Source organism: Sceloporus occidentalis, unplaced genomic scaffold (assembly GCF_023333645.1).
Source record: "Sceloporus occidentalis isolate IW3139 unplaced genomic scaffold, rSceOcc1.0.p SCAF_7, whole genome shotgun sequence".
NCBI classification, from domain to species: Eukaryota; Metazoa; Chordata; class Lepidosauria; order Squamata; family Phrynosomatidae; genus Sceloporus; species Sceloporus occidentalis.
The window spans coordinates 18,081,761-18,100,932 of record NW_028316987.1 but is presented as its reverse complement, the minus strand read 5'-3'; the positions used below and the strand labels follow the sequence as shown (position 1 = coordinate 18,100,932).

General features: G+C 40.2%; 1 protein-coding gene across 3 annotated transcripts in view; it reads right to left on the bottom strand.

Moving 5' to 3' along the window:
* Positions 1 to 19,172, bottom strand: part of KCNH6 (potassium voltage-gated channel subfamily H member 6) — a 151,384-nt gene that overhangs the window by 42,236 nt on the left and 89,976 nt on the right. Inside the window, exons 5-6 of one of the 3 annotated variants that reach the window (XM_089532221.1) lie at positions 10,354 to 10,672; positions 7,763 to 7,971 (exon numbers count right to left, since the gene is read on the bottom strand). In XM_089532221.1, the coding sequence (XP_089388347.1) occupies positions 7,763 to 7,971; positions 10,354 to 10,672 (528 nt within the window). The remainder of the gene's footprint in view (positions 1 to 7,762; positions 7,972 to 10,353; positions 10,673 to 19,172) is intronic. The other 2 variants (XM_089532222.1, XM_089532224.1) reach the window with 2 other exon arrangements.

Here is a 19,172-nt window from a genome sequence, read left to right as displayed (position 1 = left end):
TAGTCCTACTGTCCAGGTCATGCTCATATTTTGTATATGAAAATGAGATGGCCTCTCTTTCTCCCTCTTTCTGTTTCAGCACATGCGCATGTGTGCACGCGCGCACACACGCGCACGCACACACACACTCTCAAACAAACATAGGCAGAAGACATTGGACTGCAAAGGGCATTTGGGAGCTTGGTGGAGATTAATCAAAACTAATCAATCACTGGTTCCTGGAATGAGAGGAAAGCACCAATCAAAAGACAAGAAGCCAATTACGTGGCTCTTGAGGGAGGGCTCAGGGAGTAGGAAAAAGTGACTGCAATCCAATTTTTCCAAGAGGCAGTGAGAAGGCTGAGTGCACCAGTGCCATAACAAATAGAAATGAAGTGATCTCTAGAGATCCCACTCCCCGCTTTTTGACAAAGGTCTGGGAGGCTGGAGAACAGATCCAAGGAGGCAATCAACATCCCCAAACTAAAAGGCTGATTTTAGTGAAATTTGTCTTATGACCTAGGATAGTTGCAGTTCCTGAGAATGTAGATGATAGTATGTCATAGAGACAGATGCAGAGAACATTAACTATTTCACTAATGCACACTAGAAAGACACTGGTAGAAAAATAATAATAATAATATGAAGGCACATTTTCTGTCTCTGATTTTTGATACCGGGCTACACAGGTGACAAGAGAATTTTCTGGGTCTTGCAGAATATTGTTTTGTGTCCACCTTTACAGAAGGTGCTGACTTCTATGATCCATGAAAGGGTTTCATAAGCATCTGCACAGTGGCAAGAAGGCTGTTAAGCTCAGATCAGGAGACTCCAAACTTTTGTTCGATCCAGCAACATCTACACAGGTATACTGTGATGCAGGGTATGGAAGGAGAATCTCAGAGATGCTATAGCTTCATGCAAGAATAACGTTTTTACCTCCTGTTTTGTCAACCCTTAGTGGCAAAGCTAGGTTGTGTGCAAGTTATGAATGTGACACAAGGTCTTTCCCCAAAAGAATGCCAGAGGAGCAAGGGGGAATTGATTCATGGTTGCTATATATCACAAGCATAGATGTTTTCGTTGATACACCTGTTGGTGACAAAAAGAAGTCCCCTTCCTTTTTATGTTCCCTCATAAAAGGGTATCTTAGGTAGGGCAGTGCTTGTTCTCTTGACCCATATTTTGGCATGTGGTGTCTGTAGCCCAGACAATTAGAAAGTGGGTTGTCTGGGAGAGAGTATTGCAAACCAGTCTGGTTTTTCTCTATTTGCACTCCATTTCAGTCTGTGCAATACTGTTTGTGATTCAGGGTCTAGTGGGCTCCTAACCCCACACATGTTGCAGCAGCACAAAAACACTACACACACACACACACACACACACACCCTACAAAGCTGTAATCTTTCTGCTTGTCAGGCTGTAAGTGACTTTCTGCACAACACATATTACATCAAAAAGATGAATTAACTATTTTCCAAGTTTTGGTCATCAAATTTGCACGAATTTTTCATCAATCAAATAGACATCAGTTACTGACCTATATCATATGTATCTTTTTTGTGATTACTTTCAAAGAGGAGTTCCTATCAGATTGTGAAGTCTGTCGAATTTTCCCTTCAGATGGTGAGATCTAACAAGGTTGACAAAGCCCTAGCAGTTAGAATCTGGCAGGACATATGAAGTAGGTAAAAGTATATTATTATTATTATTATTATTATTATTATTATTATTATTATTAATACAGCACAAGGCCAGCATAAGGCAAAAGTATTAGATTAACATGTTAGGTCAGAGGTATTATGCTTTTCAGTTTATATAACACTTTGGTGATCTATATCCTGTTTTTATCAATCAGTCCAAAGTATTATTGTCCCAAACCCTGTAAAAAACACGGAAAACTAAGACTACGAACAACCTCACTTAGACTGTAGACATTCTGAAACTATAGAAGTTAATCGAATGTAACTGGTTTGTTTGTTTTCATTACTTGAATTTATATCATGCTTTTCTACATAAAGTTTCCAAGTCAGATAATTCCTTAGGATGCAAATCTTATGAGGCTTGCCTCATTCCTTTATTGATTCAGCTCCATGGCACAGAAGATGTGTACATCTACTTATATTGCTACTTCCACGAACATTATGTGAGGCTTGATAATTAGCACAGTACTGCTATACCATAACTACACTAATTTAAGCTAGTCCAATAAATATACTTTTACTTACTATCTACTCTGGTATACTTGATGGTGATGACTCACTGTAATGCTAACCATAAATTATTTAAATTATTTAATATGTGAATCAAATCAATAAAATGAAAGCAATGCTATTTAATTGTGGCTATGGTTCTTTTTAAGAGGCACTGCTCTCTTTCTTTGGAAACCTTTTCCTGTTTTAAAAATGATCTTCTTGAGATTGTGATCAAAGTAGTTATATGTGATCCCATAGTGTGTGTGTTATGTGTTTTATACAATATAGCCACTGCATTTGATGGGGAAGATCAGTACAGCAGGGAAGGGGCCTCTTAATCCTTTACCCATTGGGATAAAAGTAACATGAGAAGTGATTTTCAGCAGAAAAATGGTGCAAGGTGAAAATGGATCAGGAAGCCACTTCTCCATGACATTCTTCGGCTTCGGATGTTAGTTGTAAGAAAAAAGGGAGAGAATCCCTCCCATGAAACAAACAAACTGTCTCAGTTTCCGCACAAAGTGCACAAAAATGACTGCCAGCCAGCCATAAGACATACATTTTTCTACCTTCACATTAACCATGAAAATGATTTCCTTAAAAAAAATCCTGTGCTCTTCACTGACTACTATGTCAGCTATTAGAAACAGACATGTTCAAGATTTCCAGCAATAAGCAAACACTCTGAAGCAATGTAACACAACATTCTAATCTGCAATATTTTCATAACTTATCACTTCACGAATAGCTTTTCTTTACTTTTTAATAACTCTTTACTTCTGGCACCCAGTCCTTCTTAGATGCACATAAACACAAAGGAAATTGACGCACCCAGATTGCCTCATCTTTTTTCATCATTAACTTTTTTCATCACTAATATTTTCCATCAAAGTTTTCCCCCCTTCCCTACTTTCTTTCATAGTCCAGGCACAACAAGGTATACAGACACACCTTCTTGGGACAGATTTGAAACAAAACGTCTACTTTTGTGTTCTCCACCTATCCACCTTCTATGTGCCTCTGGGCTACCTGTCATCATTATGTTCGATCAAAAACCACAAAGCTGTCCAGTCTTTCCAGAAAGCCAATGAATCTCTATCTTTCCTTGCAGGTCCTCCTTTCTTTCATAATTGCTAGACATTAATGGCAAAAAGCTTAAGATCTCCAGTACCAACTCAAAGCACACATCTATACAGATCCCTCCCGCCATATATATAATGATAATTTTTGCTCAAGAAATCAACTTCAGCTCTTGAATATAACCAGATAACAATCCACAGTCTGGAAGACCGGAATGGAGGGGGTGTCTATGACAGTGCCTCTCAAAGTAGTGGTCCCTTCACTAGTGTTGATCTGTGAGCTATTGGCTACCAACCCATGGAAAGAAAGAAATAGTTATAGCCGATAAACACATATATGGTACCAGTCCCTGGCACATTAGAAAAAAAATTGCTGCCCCCAATATCAGATAGCCTGAGAAGCACTGCTCTAGGAGATTTTTGCTAAGAAAAGCAAAGTCAACACACTTTTGCTTAAGTGGATTGCTTCCCTATAAATACAGCACATTGACAACTGACAAATGAAAGAGACAACTGAGACAAAATTCATGACTGAGATCCTGAAACAAAACAAGGCATTTTGGAGGACGGCAAAGCGTAACTTAAAAGGCTAAATCCTGATCTCCATACCACAATTCATCCTTGCGATCACATCAAATGCTATATAGAACATAATTCTTCCTCCATTCTCTTATCTTTACCACTCAAAATAATGGACAGAGCACCTTGATCTGCATTTTTATTCTCTTCTGAAGAAGTCTTCTTCTTTTTGGAGTTAGCCAGAGGCAACTTCTTTTTACATTTTCTACACTATGAGACTGGACAGACTATTGACAAGAATAAGCAATTTCGAATGATCTAGAAAATAAGTGCTCCAAGCTGTCTCTTTTCTGAATGATGCACCATTTATTTGCAATAGCCTTTTTCAAAATTTGGTTCACCGCACAGTACTATCAAAATGTATCAAACAATTACAAGACCCTGCAAGCAGATACAATTGGAAGAATGTGCCCGATATTGCTTTGCCCATGCAAAGTCTTGGTTTGCATGGCTAAAAATGGAGACAAAATTGATAGGCATGCCGCACAGAAAAAAATGGTGGACGCAGCACTGAATCATGCAAATGTGAGTTTGGCAAATGGTGCTCAGAGTTTACTGAAGATCAGCCACAACACCTCTCTTGAAAAAAGAAAAAGAAAGCACATGGGTCTCACAGCACCTCATAAAGACAGCAGCACTGAATTCTCGACCATCTTCCAATGCCTAGCTGAGCTCTGGCATATCACGACAACTCCTTACCCGATCCACAGAAGGAACCCAGCAGAGGAAGGTTGACAAGCAAGGAGGATGGTATAGAGAATGAAGAAAGCTCAGTTCTGAAAAACCAACCTTGTAACCCATTTCCATTCCAGGGCTTTTAAAAGACTCGTCTCCCCTTTTCTGTAGCATTGTTTATCCTATCAGAGGAAAAGGTGAAACTTAAACCATTTACCCCCCTCCCCCCAATCCTGCACTTCTCCAAACCCTCTTCTCCCATCACTCACCGGTTTCAGCTTGAGTTTCAGACTCATTTCTATCTCTGTGATGAAAGTAAGTGCTGCCTGTGTGAGGAAGGGAGCCAGACTCAGGGAGGGGAGAGGGGAGTGATGTAGTGCTCCCAAGCCTAGACATTGGATTGCTTACATCACTCCCCAGAGTGGTGGGAAAGAACTGTGATCACACTCAGGAATACTTGCAATGCACTGTTCCTGACATGTGGGAGGGGGCGATGAAGTTTGTAATATTTTTGGAGACGCCTTTAGTACTAGAATATTGACTTCTTTTCCCCACATCATCCTAAATCTCAAAGTCCAATTGGATCCAGTGTAACTCCTTTCCTTCGCAAAAGAATAAATTTGGGGGAAAACATTGTTACACTGGAATGGGGAGGAGGGAGTGCATATGCATTTTGTAAGCGAGACTCATAAGTAGATCTACAAACTTTTTGATTTTTTAATTCATTTAATAGTTAAGTGTGTTTTACACATAGATGTTAAGGCGGTGTTCTAGAAAGCATCTTTTAATGGCAACATATAGGAGACGAAGTGCAAAAAATAGGAGACCAATTGCAACAGAGGACATAAAATCACACTTTTTTGGCCTTTGCTGTGGCTGATGTCTCCTGTGCTCTTGTTTCCCTTCTTCTAGAAGAGGATAGGCAAAGTGTGGCCCTCCAGATGTTGCTGAACTGAATGCTCTAGCCAGTGTTGCCAGAGAATCCTGGGATTTGTAGTTTGTTGTGGCACCAGAGCTCTCTGAAAGAGAAAGCTAAATATCTCACAAACTTACAAATCCCAGAATTCCACAGCATTGAGCCATGGCAGTTAAAGTGGTGTCAAACTGTGCCATCTGTAAAATTGTGGATTCCCCATGCAGTTTCCCTTCTTTTCATTTTTGTCTTTGCTCCTTGCTGATTAGAAAGGGCAGAATGCCGCAGAACTTGGGAAAGTTACTTTTTGGATAAAAGCACCTAGAATCTTCTAGCTGATATAGCCACTAGTCATTCTGGTTAGGGGCATCTGGGCATTGTGATACAAAAACAAAAACAAAAAAGAGAGATTTGTGCAAAAAGAAAAAAAAGAAAAAATATATAAGGAAGGAAGGAAGGAAGGAAGGAAGGAAGGAAGGAAGGAAAGGGAAGGGAAGGGAAGGGAAAGGGAAAGGGAAGGGAAGGGAAGGAAAGGAAAGGAAAGGAAAGGAAAGGAAAGGAAAGGAAAGGAAAGGAAAAGAAAAAGCTTTGGAGTTTTCACATGATGTCTCAGTGTAGAGGGAGGGATGGTGGTCACCTCTAGGTTTATCATGATGCACTGCACGTTGGATTCCATTGCACACTGGGTAAAAGGTACAGGATCTTGAGGCCTCCTCCTAGAACCTTTGTAGCCTGCAGAATTAATGGTCAATGTTTACTGGCATGATGACTGATCCACGACAGCAGAGCGCTCATAGACTCTGCCCTTTCTGTCCAGCCTCCAGCCATGACCTGTCAGATCCAATTCTGTCATCTCCAGCCAGCTAATGACCCACTATTGACAAGCTGGTGTCGCTACTGATCAGGCATCAATCCTGTTGCCTAGCAGCAGCAGTTCCTATATGGCAACTGATCATGTCCTCTCTGCTCTCTGGCACCAACAGATGTGAGGTCTAAGCCAATGCACCGAGGAAGCCACAAAGATTACACTCTTTGCTTCAAAGAGTTTGAGAGGGCAGTATGGAAGGAGTCTCACCTGATGAAGTCCAGTGGGTTGAAACATCCACCAGGCCACAATTATTAAAAGAATATAAGGATAGATCCTTCCAGTCTATTTAGTCTAGTGTCCAATTTCCAGCACTGGCCACTGAGATGCTACAGGAAGCCCCAAAGCAGGAGAAGCCTGGATTTAGTCTGGACCTGACCAACATACATTGCATTTGCTGCACAGGGATACACTACTTCTACGGACAACTAAATATATATCTGTTTAACTTTAGCAGGGTGGAACCATTAAACTACTATCTGGGCCATCATGCTCCCCTTTTTTACAGTTGCTGATCCATCTTTATTTTATATGAGAGACATAAAATAATAATGAGAGACATAAAAAGACACATAAAATAATAATTATTAAACAGTAATTTGTACATTTTTCACTTCATTGCTATTAGTGTTACCATTTCATTTCAGTTTCCTTTTACCCATCTCTTATTTACTACATATCCCAAATTCTGTACTTCCCATCATATATCTGATTTTGTAAGACATTGTTTCCCGTAATATTTCTGACTTCTGATTTAAATTAATCCAATCCTGCTATTGTCTCTCCAGTGGTTAATTATAAAAAAATCAATTATTTTAGATCTTAGTTTGACTTCTTAAGTTATGTTTATTTCCTACTGTTTTTCTTCCCTTCCCTTTTCTTTTCTCTCTCTTTATCTTTTGTCATTTTCACATATGACTGAATTGGATCAATTAAGAACTTGGTTAAAACAAAAAAGAAACAAAACAAACAAAGACTGGTCACAGGTCATGGGCTACTGTCCTCCTTTTTAAAAAACACCTAAAATATTTATTTGATTAGTATTTTTAGTTTACAAATTAAACAAAAACTAATTACTATCTCAGAATTCTAACACAAAACAGTACATAAATAAAGACCACATATATGTCACAATTGACCACACGCATATAAACAGTATCACAGTTACAAAAATTAGGCTAAAGCACCTCTCCAAAAATCTACATAAAGGAAAGGAGGAGATGCTCCCCTCCTATGTTCTTACACAGTCATTTAACTAATATACTAAATATATTAATATCTCAAGTGATTAATGATATGCCAGATCTACTGTTTCTTGTTATATATTGATTTTTCCCCCCTCACTCCTATCCCAGTCTGGCAGAACATGGAAAATTTGTCCTTTTTGACTACAACTCCTAGAATGAGTATGATGACTTTTGGTATCCATCGTTGACTTCTGCATTCTAAGCTTGAGGTAACCAGATGATCCACGTACCTGAGTGACCTTTTCCGTTACGTTCTGGGTGCGCTCCGTCACTTTGTGGGGTGCAATGATCTCAATCTCTGTGGTGGAGCCTGAGCGGTGTTTCTCTAGATTGAACTCCACAAAGTTGAGGGTGAACTGTGGAATCTGACTGATCGTCCTATACTTCATGAGGTCTGAGTCCGATGTGGAATTCTGGCTGGTCTTGACATGGGAAGCTTCTGGCAGGAAAAGTCAATGAAAAGTTATCTAGTTAAGTTGTCACAAAAAATAAAATAATAATCAGCAATTGATTTGCTGTCTGTATCTAGTATCCCACATGTGTAGGGAGTTAGAGTAGCCTACTTTCTACTGCAAAGGGGCCAGGACAACAGAAGAGTAGTGAGTCCAGATTTCAATTTAGTGGTATTTATAGGAAATGCATTTTGAGATAAGGGACACCCATTGCATTCTGTGGGATTGTGATACTTTGGAAAAAGCAGTGCTTCACATTAATAATATACAGTAAAATAACCCAATACCTCATGGTCACCTGAGGTGAATATTATTAATTTAATTTAATATAGTAGATTTGCAAAAGAGCCGGCATGGTGCATTGATTTCCATGTTAGATTAGAATTCTGGAGACCAGGATTTGAATCCTCACTCAACTGTGGAAGCCCACCGGGTGACCTTGGGTAAATCACACTCTCTCAGCCTCAGAGGATGGCAATGGCAATCCCCTTCTGAACACCTTGCCAAGAAAACCCCATGACAGGGTTGAATTAGAGTCATCATAAATCAGAAACACACAGAAGGCACACAACAACTACTACAACCAAATAGATTTGTAGGCTGCCTTTTAGGATAAAAAATCCCTGGCAAGGTAGCTTCCAAAAGAAAATCCCAGCAACAATCAAGTTAAAACATTAGAAAACTACAATAGCAATAACATCCAAAAATATCAAATTCAGAAAGATACTAAAAAAACCCAAAAGTAATTATAGCAAAAGCAACAGGAGCCCAATAAAATAAATCTTAACAAAAAATCACAGAAAACAAATAGGTCTTTAATTTTATTTATTGCTATTGTGAATTGCTTCGTTATTTGTATTTTCTTTATTCTTGTAACCCGCCCTGATTCCTTGTGATTGAACGGGCTATAAATAAATCCTTCTTCTTCTTCTTCTTACTCCTCTTAGTGTTATTATTTAAGGCTTTCCTAAGGGATTGCCAAAGCTTTGAAATATTTGTGGTCCAGAATATCCTAGAGATTTGTCAAATCACTGCCAGGGTTTTCAAAGTTGTATTTTAAAACTATGGTAATCAGTTACAGTTCAAATGCAGCAAATAGTAGCTAGTTATTATTTTAATGGCTATTCTTGAAATGTAACTCCTTGCTTACTCATTATTCAAAATTAATTATTTAGTTTTAAAAATCAGAAAGTTGTAATTCACTGGTCAAAACAGTGAAGCTATCCCACTTGCAATTATAAAAGTAACCAAACAGTTACAAATACAGTGGAAAAGGACTCATTATACCACCATTACTCTACAGGCAACATGTAACTTACTAAACTAATAAAATTTAATTTTAAAAAATGTAACTTACCTATTCCTCACTTACTATAGAAGAGAATTAATGGTAACTCCTTTACTTGCAACTAGTTACTTCCAGGCTTTGACTACTCCTATGAACTTCTTCAGATTTTTCTTCCTAAATCTTTACCTCCACTTGAACAATAAAGTTTACTGCTTTTCTGTTAGTTTCATCCATGTTTTAAAAAGTTTGCTGTGTGAGCCAGAATGGCATAACAGGCTATGAAGGCAAACTGCATCAACGAAAGGAACTGTATCTCCCCCAAAAAACAAGGTGGAATCACATAAAATTTGCATGTGCTAATTTGCATGTCTAGCTGCATATTTCCAAATAATTAAGATATAAATACAATATATCCCTCCATTGTGGAGAAAAAGATGATCAGTTTGTCTGCTTAATCTGCTGTCTAGGTCTTATACCCAGGTGCCAGGGGTGCTGTTTACCAGGGTGCTTCCTATTGTTCAGTTCCCTCCACAAAGATGAATGTTCTTTCTCTCTCGTTCTTCCCTTCTTCTCCTTCATAAACGTGAAATGCAAACCCCTTGATGGTCAGAGAACACCTCAACTACAAGTCCCATCAGGTCTAGCCAGCACAGCCAATGGGATCTGAACTCCAGCCATTAATGGAAGACCATATATTTCCAACAATTGGTAGAGAGTGTGGCATGGGCTGTAGGAAGGAGCAACTGAACAAGTTTGCTGCACAGGTTCCTGCATTTAGCATTATGGTCTACCTAGCATCAATTCACATTAGCTAAAAATTGAAGGTGTTCCTGATAGGAATATTGACCATTGTGTTAGTGGGCAGTCAAAATTGTACAGGAGTTTCCTGGGCCTTCAAAACACTAAGAAAGACATAGTTGGATGTTATTACCATACATACAGGCAAAATCGTGCTATCACCAGTTTATTTAATATAGGAAGGGGCAATGCATGTCTCTGTTTAACATGCAAAGAAGAGAGCACAGTCAGCACCAGTCCAATGGCACAGAGTTGTCAATACTGTATATGTTTTCCCCCCTACCTGAGTTTGCCCTTCTTTCCCTGAATTTTCTCTGGAACTCAGAGCTTGTGGCCTCCAAATTCTCCAAGGAGGAGACCTTGCGGAGGCTATGGAATCTGCCCCTTGGCTGGAGCTGGCCTAAACACCTGGCATGGTGTGGCTCTCGAGGCCCGAGGGGAGGCAGCTCGGGCACTGAGGTTAGGTGGTGTACTTCAGGATCTGCTGCAGTCTCCAGGCTCGGCCTCCTCTCTTTCCCCAGGAGTGCTTCTGTTTCGGATTGGGCAAAGTTCTCCACAGGCAGACTCTTCAACTCCCTCAGTGTGAAGGAGTCCCCTCCAGGCTTTAAGACAGCCAGGAAGAAAGTGTTTCATTAAGAGGAGGTCTTGCATGTTAAAAGCAAAAGAAGTAGAGGGGAGGAAAAGGGAAGGAGAAAGGGCTGGGAAACAAAGTATGGTCATGGTGGCAATGGGCAGATGATCACTCTGTGATGTCTTCTCAGTAGGTTCATTCCCAAACTAACAAACCCTCCTGATGGTTACATTTGCATAGTTACATAGCTAACACTTCTAAATATTTCACATGCATTCTCTCACCTTAACAAGTGCTCTCTAGGTAAGTCAGTGCCTTTATGTCCATATTATAGATTATTACAGATATGGGGCTAAAGCTTACAAGTGGCTTCCCTCAGGCTAAATAATGGATGAGTGGCAGTAGTGATAGTTGAATCAGGAGCTTTTTAGTTTTTAGCTCAGGCTCTTAGTCAGGCTTCCCCATAGGACTGGACCTGGATAAAGAGGGGATACAGATGGGCAGCTCCATGCCACCTGTTTTTGCCCCTCGTTGGTGCCGCGCCAGCCACACGGCATGGCGCTGACGTACTCCCTAAAAAGAACCTGCTCTAGGTGGCTTCTTTTAAAGGATGTCATGATGGTGCTCGTGTGCCATGATGACAACGCCTCTGGCAAGTGCTGTTTGGGCGCTCGGATGCCTGCGTGTGGATGGGTGCGTGGCAAGATGGTGCATGGGCACTGAAAGCAGGGCTGTGTGTGTATGGACGCCCAGCCCTACAGAGCCATAAAAACAGTCCCAGGCCTGCACAAAGCACCAGTCTGTACCAGGCCTAAGTTAGTAGTGCTTAGGTTTCATTGGAACTAATGGAAGTTAGTCATGACTGATTTTCCTCATTGGTTTCAATGGGAACTAAATGCAACTATCTTAGTGTAGATCCAACCCAGTATTCCAACCCCAGTATCATTGATACACATACACTATAGTTCTTGCCCTGTTCTCATTAACAGTGAATTTCTTAATTCTGCTGCCTGCAAATCCACCACTCCCAGAAAAAGAAGATGATGTTCCCCCACCATTCTTCTATGGCAGGGGTTCTTAATCTCCAAGTTACAGATTTCAAGACGTTTGTGAACCAGGATCAGGAAAAATTACATTTTTATCTTCCCTAATCTCTCCATGTGAAGTTTAGCATGTCTTTCCATTATGAATGCAGGCAACAAACCACAGTAGTAATAGCAGCACCTGTATCTTTGCCACCAATAGAAATCACAGATATGTTCATTTCACATTACAGTTGTTGCAGGTAGCTCAAAATGTTGTTTAAACTCATCATTACTTTGAAATTACTATAGTTATTAGACCTGCTGCTAGGGAAGGCAATGAAACCTACCAACCTGCTGCTATTCTGAGAAGGGGCCCATAGGCTTCAGCAGACTGCCAAAGGTGTCCAAAAACACACAAAAATTTTTTTTTGCAAGTACAAAAACGGTTAAGAACCTGTGTTCTATTGTGACTTATCATGCAAAAGCACACTCCCATAGGATAAATCATGATATAACTCCAGGTGAATTACTGAAATTAGCATAATATTTCCCATGGATGCATATCAGATTCCACCCTGTCAGTATGTGAGCAATAAGGAAAACAACTTTCCCTTGAAAGTGGCACCATTCTGCTACAAGGGGCATTTCTTTTCAGATACTTATCATATACAATCACTCTGCGGGAGGAGTAAAAATAGGGAAGAAACAGGAATTAGCACTTAACAGAATGCAGAGGCAACATAAGCCTGCCACTACAGCATAGAACACAATAGGATGCTGCCCAAACTACAGTGTTTATAGTGGCCTTTATTTGAAGCAGCCCTAGAGCAGTTGTTGCTACTCTATGGATGGTGCGATTATTAACAGCTTGAAAGGAACACTGCAGAGGACATAAATCCATGTAATATTCCCCACAGGAAAACACAGGAAGCATGCTCCTGCATTTAATGACTCGGTTCATGTTAGGTGGGTGCAGCTAGGGCAGAATTTTTAGGCTGTTTCATCTCAGCCACACACCTCCTGCACTAATACTGAGACCGCAGCAGAGCAGAGACAGACTTGGTTCATGAGTGTTTAGATTTGGGGGATCTGCTATCTGCTATAAACATTAAAATAAAGTGAGACATCTGGGCTTTTCTGGGTTGCTTGTGCCAAAAGCCAAGTGAATAGATGGCTTCTAAGACTTCTGGGGAGACAACCACAGAATGCAAAAAAAGTTCCAGATGGAAGCACCTATTGCATCAGGCATTGACAAAGGTCTTCAATATTCCTTAGCAGGAGGATGAATTTTTCAAAGGTAGCCCATCCACTGAGAGATACCATGGGCTGCAGCAAGACAGCATAGCAAAGTAAAGTGACATTCAAAGAGAAACTGTGGAGTGGTGGTAAGAGCCTAAAAAATGTTATTTTTAAGACTACAATTCAGGATAGGAAGGGGGATTCTGGGAATTACAGAAGTAACCTTTTCAGGTTCCTGGGATGGTAGCAATGTGCTCACCAGATATCTAAAGACTATAACTCTAGGTTTGTGAAAACTGCAGTGCAGGAAGTTTTAAAGTAGTGACTTAAAAGTAACTGGTTTTATGCTTCTGCATGCACCAATGCGCATGTGCGCACACACATCCATTCACATAGCATAGTAAGAATTTTTCTGCATCTGGACTTCCTGATACCTTTTCCCCAGTGCTGCAGAAATTCTTCCACCACCCTTAGGACTACAGTACTCCAGAAAGAAAGAAAGAAAAAATACTTTCATGAGATAGAAGCCCTGCTATTACTTATTCCAAATAGATGATTTATACTTCTTCTATGGATTTAAAAAATCGGTTGCATCATTTTTTTTAGAACTATGGCATCAACACATAAGAAAATCAATGTAATGTAGTTCATAGCCGTGATTACAGTATCAGATTAGGACCTGGAAAACGTTGGGGTTGAAACCTCTACTCCTCCATTAAACTCATGGAGAGACCTAAGGGTTTCTGCCACTGCTTACCCCTACCCTCAAACTTTTTCATTATAAAAATGTTCCCCACACCTCCAGTTTCACTGTATTTCTATCCCCCAGGAGGTTATTTTAGGCCCAAGAGAGATCTTTTAAAAACCAGGAATAAACCAGATGTTTTAGGTCCAGCAGAGGTCTTTAAACCAGGAAGTAAACAAGAACCAGTTAGTGGAGATTATCGCACCTGGAAATCCCACTGGGATAGATGTGGGATTGAAAAGTCAAAACTGGGTGTTATCGCACACAGCTGTGGCCAGGCAAGTGCAGCCTATATGCAGCCTGGACCCCAGCCGCAAAACCAGCAAGTTCCTGCACAATATGTGTGGCTGGGGTCCGGGCTGCATATGGGTTGTACCTACCCAGCCGCGGCTGTGTGCAATAACACCTGGTTTTGACTTTTCAACCCCATGTCTATCTCAGCGGGATTTCCGGGTGTGATAATCTCATATCTTCTGGTTTTAAAAAGTGAGACAAATACAGATACCAAATTTTCAATTACTCCCGGCTCTCCCAGATGAAAAACCCTGTTATATCAATTTCTCCAATTGAAGCTTCTTTTCCTTATTCAGTACAGTCATAAAATAAACTGCATTTCATGCCAAAGGAATTATCTAAATTGGAAAGAAAATAAGGGATCCTGAACTTTTCATGTTAAAATATTATTTTTGTAATCATTGTTTTTGTAATAATTTGTAGGACATGCTTTTGTAAATTAATGTCTTAAGTGGATCTTTTTAAAATTACTGTAAGCGGCGTTTGATCCCATTTTGGAAGAAAGGCAGGATATAGGTGCAACATATAAATAAATAAATTACATAGTAAAAAGGGAATGCATGCATGAGTAGCCATAGTTATAAATATTACTACTTTTTTCATATACTAAAAATATTATTAATGTATTTCAAAAGTGTCCAAGTAAATGAGGGACACCATGTAATAGACACATGTGACCATCACACTGAAATGCATTCATATCAATTTTACATGAACGTACACATTATCAGTGTATACACATCTGTTACAGAGTGCTGGACACAATCCTGGGAACATTACAGCTTAGTGCTAAGAAAATCTTCACTGTTTGTTTGACCATGGTAAGACAAAAACGAGTCTGTGTACTATTAACACAGATATTAATAGCAGAAATACTAATATTAGGAACAGAAAATTTAATAACAGTTTCAACAATTTTGGGAGACATTCTTGTGTGCTATTACCTGTGTGCGTGCGTGTAAACGTTTGTGTGCATGCTATGTATGTAGCTATCTTTTTGTGTGATATTTATATTCTGTACAATGCCTGACACTCTTGGTACTCTGTACATGAGTACAGCATGCCCTCCGTATCAATGGATTCTGTATCCATGAATTCAACCATCCACTGCTTGAAAAGATTCCAATAAAATAAAAATAAAAATTCAAAAAAGTAATCCTTGCCATTTTGTATAAGGGACAAAATTTTACTATGCCATTGTATATAATGGGACTAGTACAACCACTGAATTTGGTATCTTGGAACCAAACCCGAGCAAAGGCCCTCTGTAATAGAAGAGTAATGCTGTGACTACATTAGAAAGCATTTCTTTTTTCTCTCTTTATCCCTTCTTTTCTAATTTATGAACTGTGTTCTGAACACACAAAAATATAGAATAGTTCACTTCAAGCCCACTGAAAGGTTGATCCTGGTACGGGTATCACTTCTGTCATATAGGAGCTTATCGCTCAGCATTTTAAACAGGCTCCAGCCTCCCAGGAACGTGGAGGTGAAGATTATTGCACACTAAATCACTGCCGAACTGCCTGCTGCCATCAGCCCGGGTCCCATCCAGGCCCAAGCTGTGGTCTGCCAGCACTTTTTAGAAGTCGGAAAGCCTTCTGACTGTTGGTGGAGTGTGGCTGGGACTCGAGCTGATGGCGGACGGCGATTCGGCAGTGATTTAGTGTGTGATAATCCCTGCCTCCATCCCGTGTCCTTAAAGCTCCTTCTGAGGAGTTTTAAAAAGTAACTTTGGAATCCAGTGCCCATGCTGGCTGGGGAATTCTGAGAATTGTTCTCAAAATATAACTTTTCCAAGCTCTGTATTATGGATGATTAAATTTAGGAAAGCTATTTGTCTTTAGGGACCTCCTTCAAATTATCCTTTCATCTGAAACATTTTGCCATTCCCTGAATTCTACTCCCAAATCGGGTGTACCCACACTCTGTACTGGGATGTTCATAGAGCAAGGTAAAAAGAATAAATCAAATCACTCGCTCGCCTCCAGACTCAAGAAATGTCCCATATGCATTTTCTTCCTTTCTAAACTCTAGCAATAATAATTGCACTGCTAAATAACTGAAAAAGTCTCCCAGGTACTCTGACTTTGCAAAAGGGGACTCTGGCCCAGTACAGACCGGCACTTTGCGATCTGGGGCCAATTTTAGGCTTTTGTAGGGCTGACCGTCTGCACGCACCCAGCGTGCGGGTGCCATGGTTTTGAGTGCCCATCCATACAGGGCATGCAATGATGATGTCCACATGTTGTGGCACCCAAACATCATTGCACGTGGTCCTGTCAATGCCCCCCTTGTGTGGCAGAAAAAGACCCCGCCGGGAGCGGGTTCTTTTTAAGCCGCACAGAGGCCGCACCATTTGGTTGGCACTGTCTCCATCTGGGGCAGAAAGGGGTGGCATCTGGCCACCCCTTTCTGCCCGTCTGTATCCCCCCTCTGTTTCTGATCTCACTCACAACCTCTACCTTTCTTGTTTTCCTCTCATATCTCAATGGATTTGTTGCTATTAATATGACATAACTTGTTAAGACTTGAAGGGAGTTGGCTGGCACTGCTAGATAGATATCTTTGAAAGGTGCCTGGGTTTGGTAATAGTTGAATGATGGTGAAGAAATTGAAGTTAAATCTAAACAAGACATCAGTGTCTGGGTCAGAATTGGGATTCAACCTATCCTGGAATGGGGATAAAACCTTCTCGGAAAGATAATCTTTAATGCTTGGCAGTATTGCTAGATCTGACCCTAGATTTCCAGAGGGCAATGGCAGAAAAAAAGCACTCTTAGCAAGTAAGTTGCAGCTTTTACTGAGTCACTCAGACTCTTGTAATTGTTATCTCTGCCTTGGTTACAAACTGTATAGACTCCTTCAGTGCAGTCTACTTGGGGCAACCCCTGAAATGTTCAAGGAGTTTCAGTTGGTGCAAAATCACATTGCTAGGTTAAACTACTGCAAAATGACATAGCTAGGCTATTAACTACTGCATGATTTAGAGTTCACATTATAATGATGTTGAAAGACCTGCACAGGTTGTCAGTTATTTTCTAGGCTCAACTCAAGGTATTAGTTTCATCCGTTAAAACCCTAAAGAGCTTAAATACAAGCTATCTAAGGGACCATGTGCCTCACTATGATCCTGTATATTGTGATCTGTAGAACAGACTCCTTTGAGAATAATCTTTTACAAAAAGCCGTTATACATATGGGAACTGGTCTTTCCCTCTGTCAGTCCCAAACTATGGAATTCCCTCCCTTTAGAAATATGACTGACTCCTCCACAATCTAATTTTTAAAAGAAAAGATGTCAACACAGATCTTTAAACTGGCCTTTAAAACTACAATAGTATTTCTCTGTGGATATTTCAAAATGTGTTTTGCTTTCTATTGTTTTTATGGTTCTGTTGATTGTGGTACATCTCTTGGTAGCTTTTAGCAGAAAAGCACTATAGAAACAATAGCTAAACAACTGAATAAATGACACTTAACCAAGTGAGTCAAGCATCACATGACACTTATGCCTCTCATGCTTGTTCTGTCTGTGAGTTTGCACTTTAATGTTTTTGTAATTTACCATGTGCTGTTGACTTGGGTCCAAACACACTGCAAAAAATAATCCAGTTTGACTGCGCTGGATCAATGCTAGGGAATTCTGGGAATTGTAGCTTATTGTGGCACCAGAGCTCTCTGACAGAGAAGGCTAAGTGTCTCACAAAACTATGGTTCCCACAGTTCCCTAGCATTGAGCAAGGGCAGTTAAAGCGATATCAAACTGGATTATTTCTGCAGCGTGTTTTGGACCTTAGACATCTCTTGAGCATTACAGAAACATTAGTAAAAACCACTCTTCCTATCTGGAACAAGAATGGGCAAATCTGTTTGTGGTCTTCAAGGCCATTTCTTAAGAGTGCTCATGCTCACATCCACCCCAAAACTGATGGCCAAATTAATGAGCCTCCAATTTTGGGGGTAGAGGAAGTGAAAACAAAGGTATGGCTCTGCAAGTACCATGGCATTCCAAACCTTTGGCAGTTGCCCACCTTGATCTAGAAATGTTAGTAAAAATCCATGACCATGTCTCCATGCAGGCCCATAGCCATTCAGTGATGGAGTATTATGGAGTCTCAACCATCCCAATCATTCCACAAGACTTCCTTCTTAGACTAGAGACAGAAGGACTACTGATTTTCTCAGGTTATATTTGCTTTGCCTGCATTCGTATTTATTTCCTATTGGAAGACATGGAGCTAGTTTTTAAAATTTATTTTTCATTTTAAAGACTAGGAGAAATGTATAAGAAAGACATATAAATAATCAATGATAAAACAGCATAAAGAACATCAACAAGTTTCCATCTGTTTTCTGTTTTTGCTTAATTACTTATAATTCACAGGGACATAAACAAATTAAGTCAGCTCTAGGTTAATTGGATGCACCAAAGAGCTATGATGCTTTTGGGGAGTTCACTGAGGGAAGTGAGGCCTTTGTTGGCTGTTAATTAGACCCCTGACGTGGAGCTTATTTAATCATGTATTTACATGTACCATGCCTCACCTTACTTTTTATTTCATTATGCTAGCCATCTTAATTATAGGCCTGTTACAGACAGGCCAAAATAAATCTGCTTCGAGTCACTTTGGAGGTATGGTATTTCAATGATACACGAGTCTTAAGAGTCTGGAAGCTGCACCAAAGCTGCACTCCAGTCCTTAGGACTGGAGCGTGGCTTTGGTGCGGCTTTTGGACTCTTAGGACACATGCATCATTGAAATACCATACCTCCAAAGTGACTCGAAGTAGCTTTATTTTGGCCTGTCTGTCTAGTTTACAAGAACTCAAAACCTCTGGCTGTGGGCCTGTACACATGGACATGTTGAACCTAGATCCTAGATCTCAACAGGATAATAATCGTTTGGCCATTCTCAAAACCCACAGCAACTCTTTAGCTGTCTGCTATTAGGCATGACACCAGAGAATGGCACATGATATTGCATTTTTCCTAGAGTGTGTTCCCCCTATGAAATAGAGCGAATTGCCGATCGGTTTAAATGACTGTTGTTCCCATTTGAAACCAGTTCCGGGCGCAATGTGATTGATCCCTGTCGTGATAAAGCGAGGCGAAGACAAAATGCCAGATTTTTCCAGACAATAGTTTCTTAGTGGTTCTTTTGAGAAGAACTGATTCTGAAGTGTGTTCAACAAGTAGGCACGACAGATCAAAAACACATCATTCT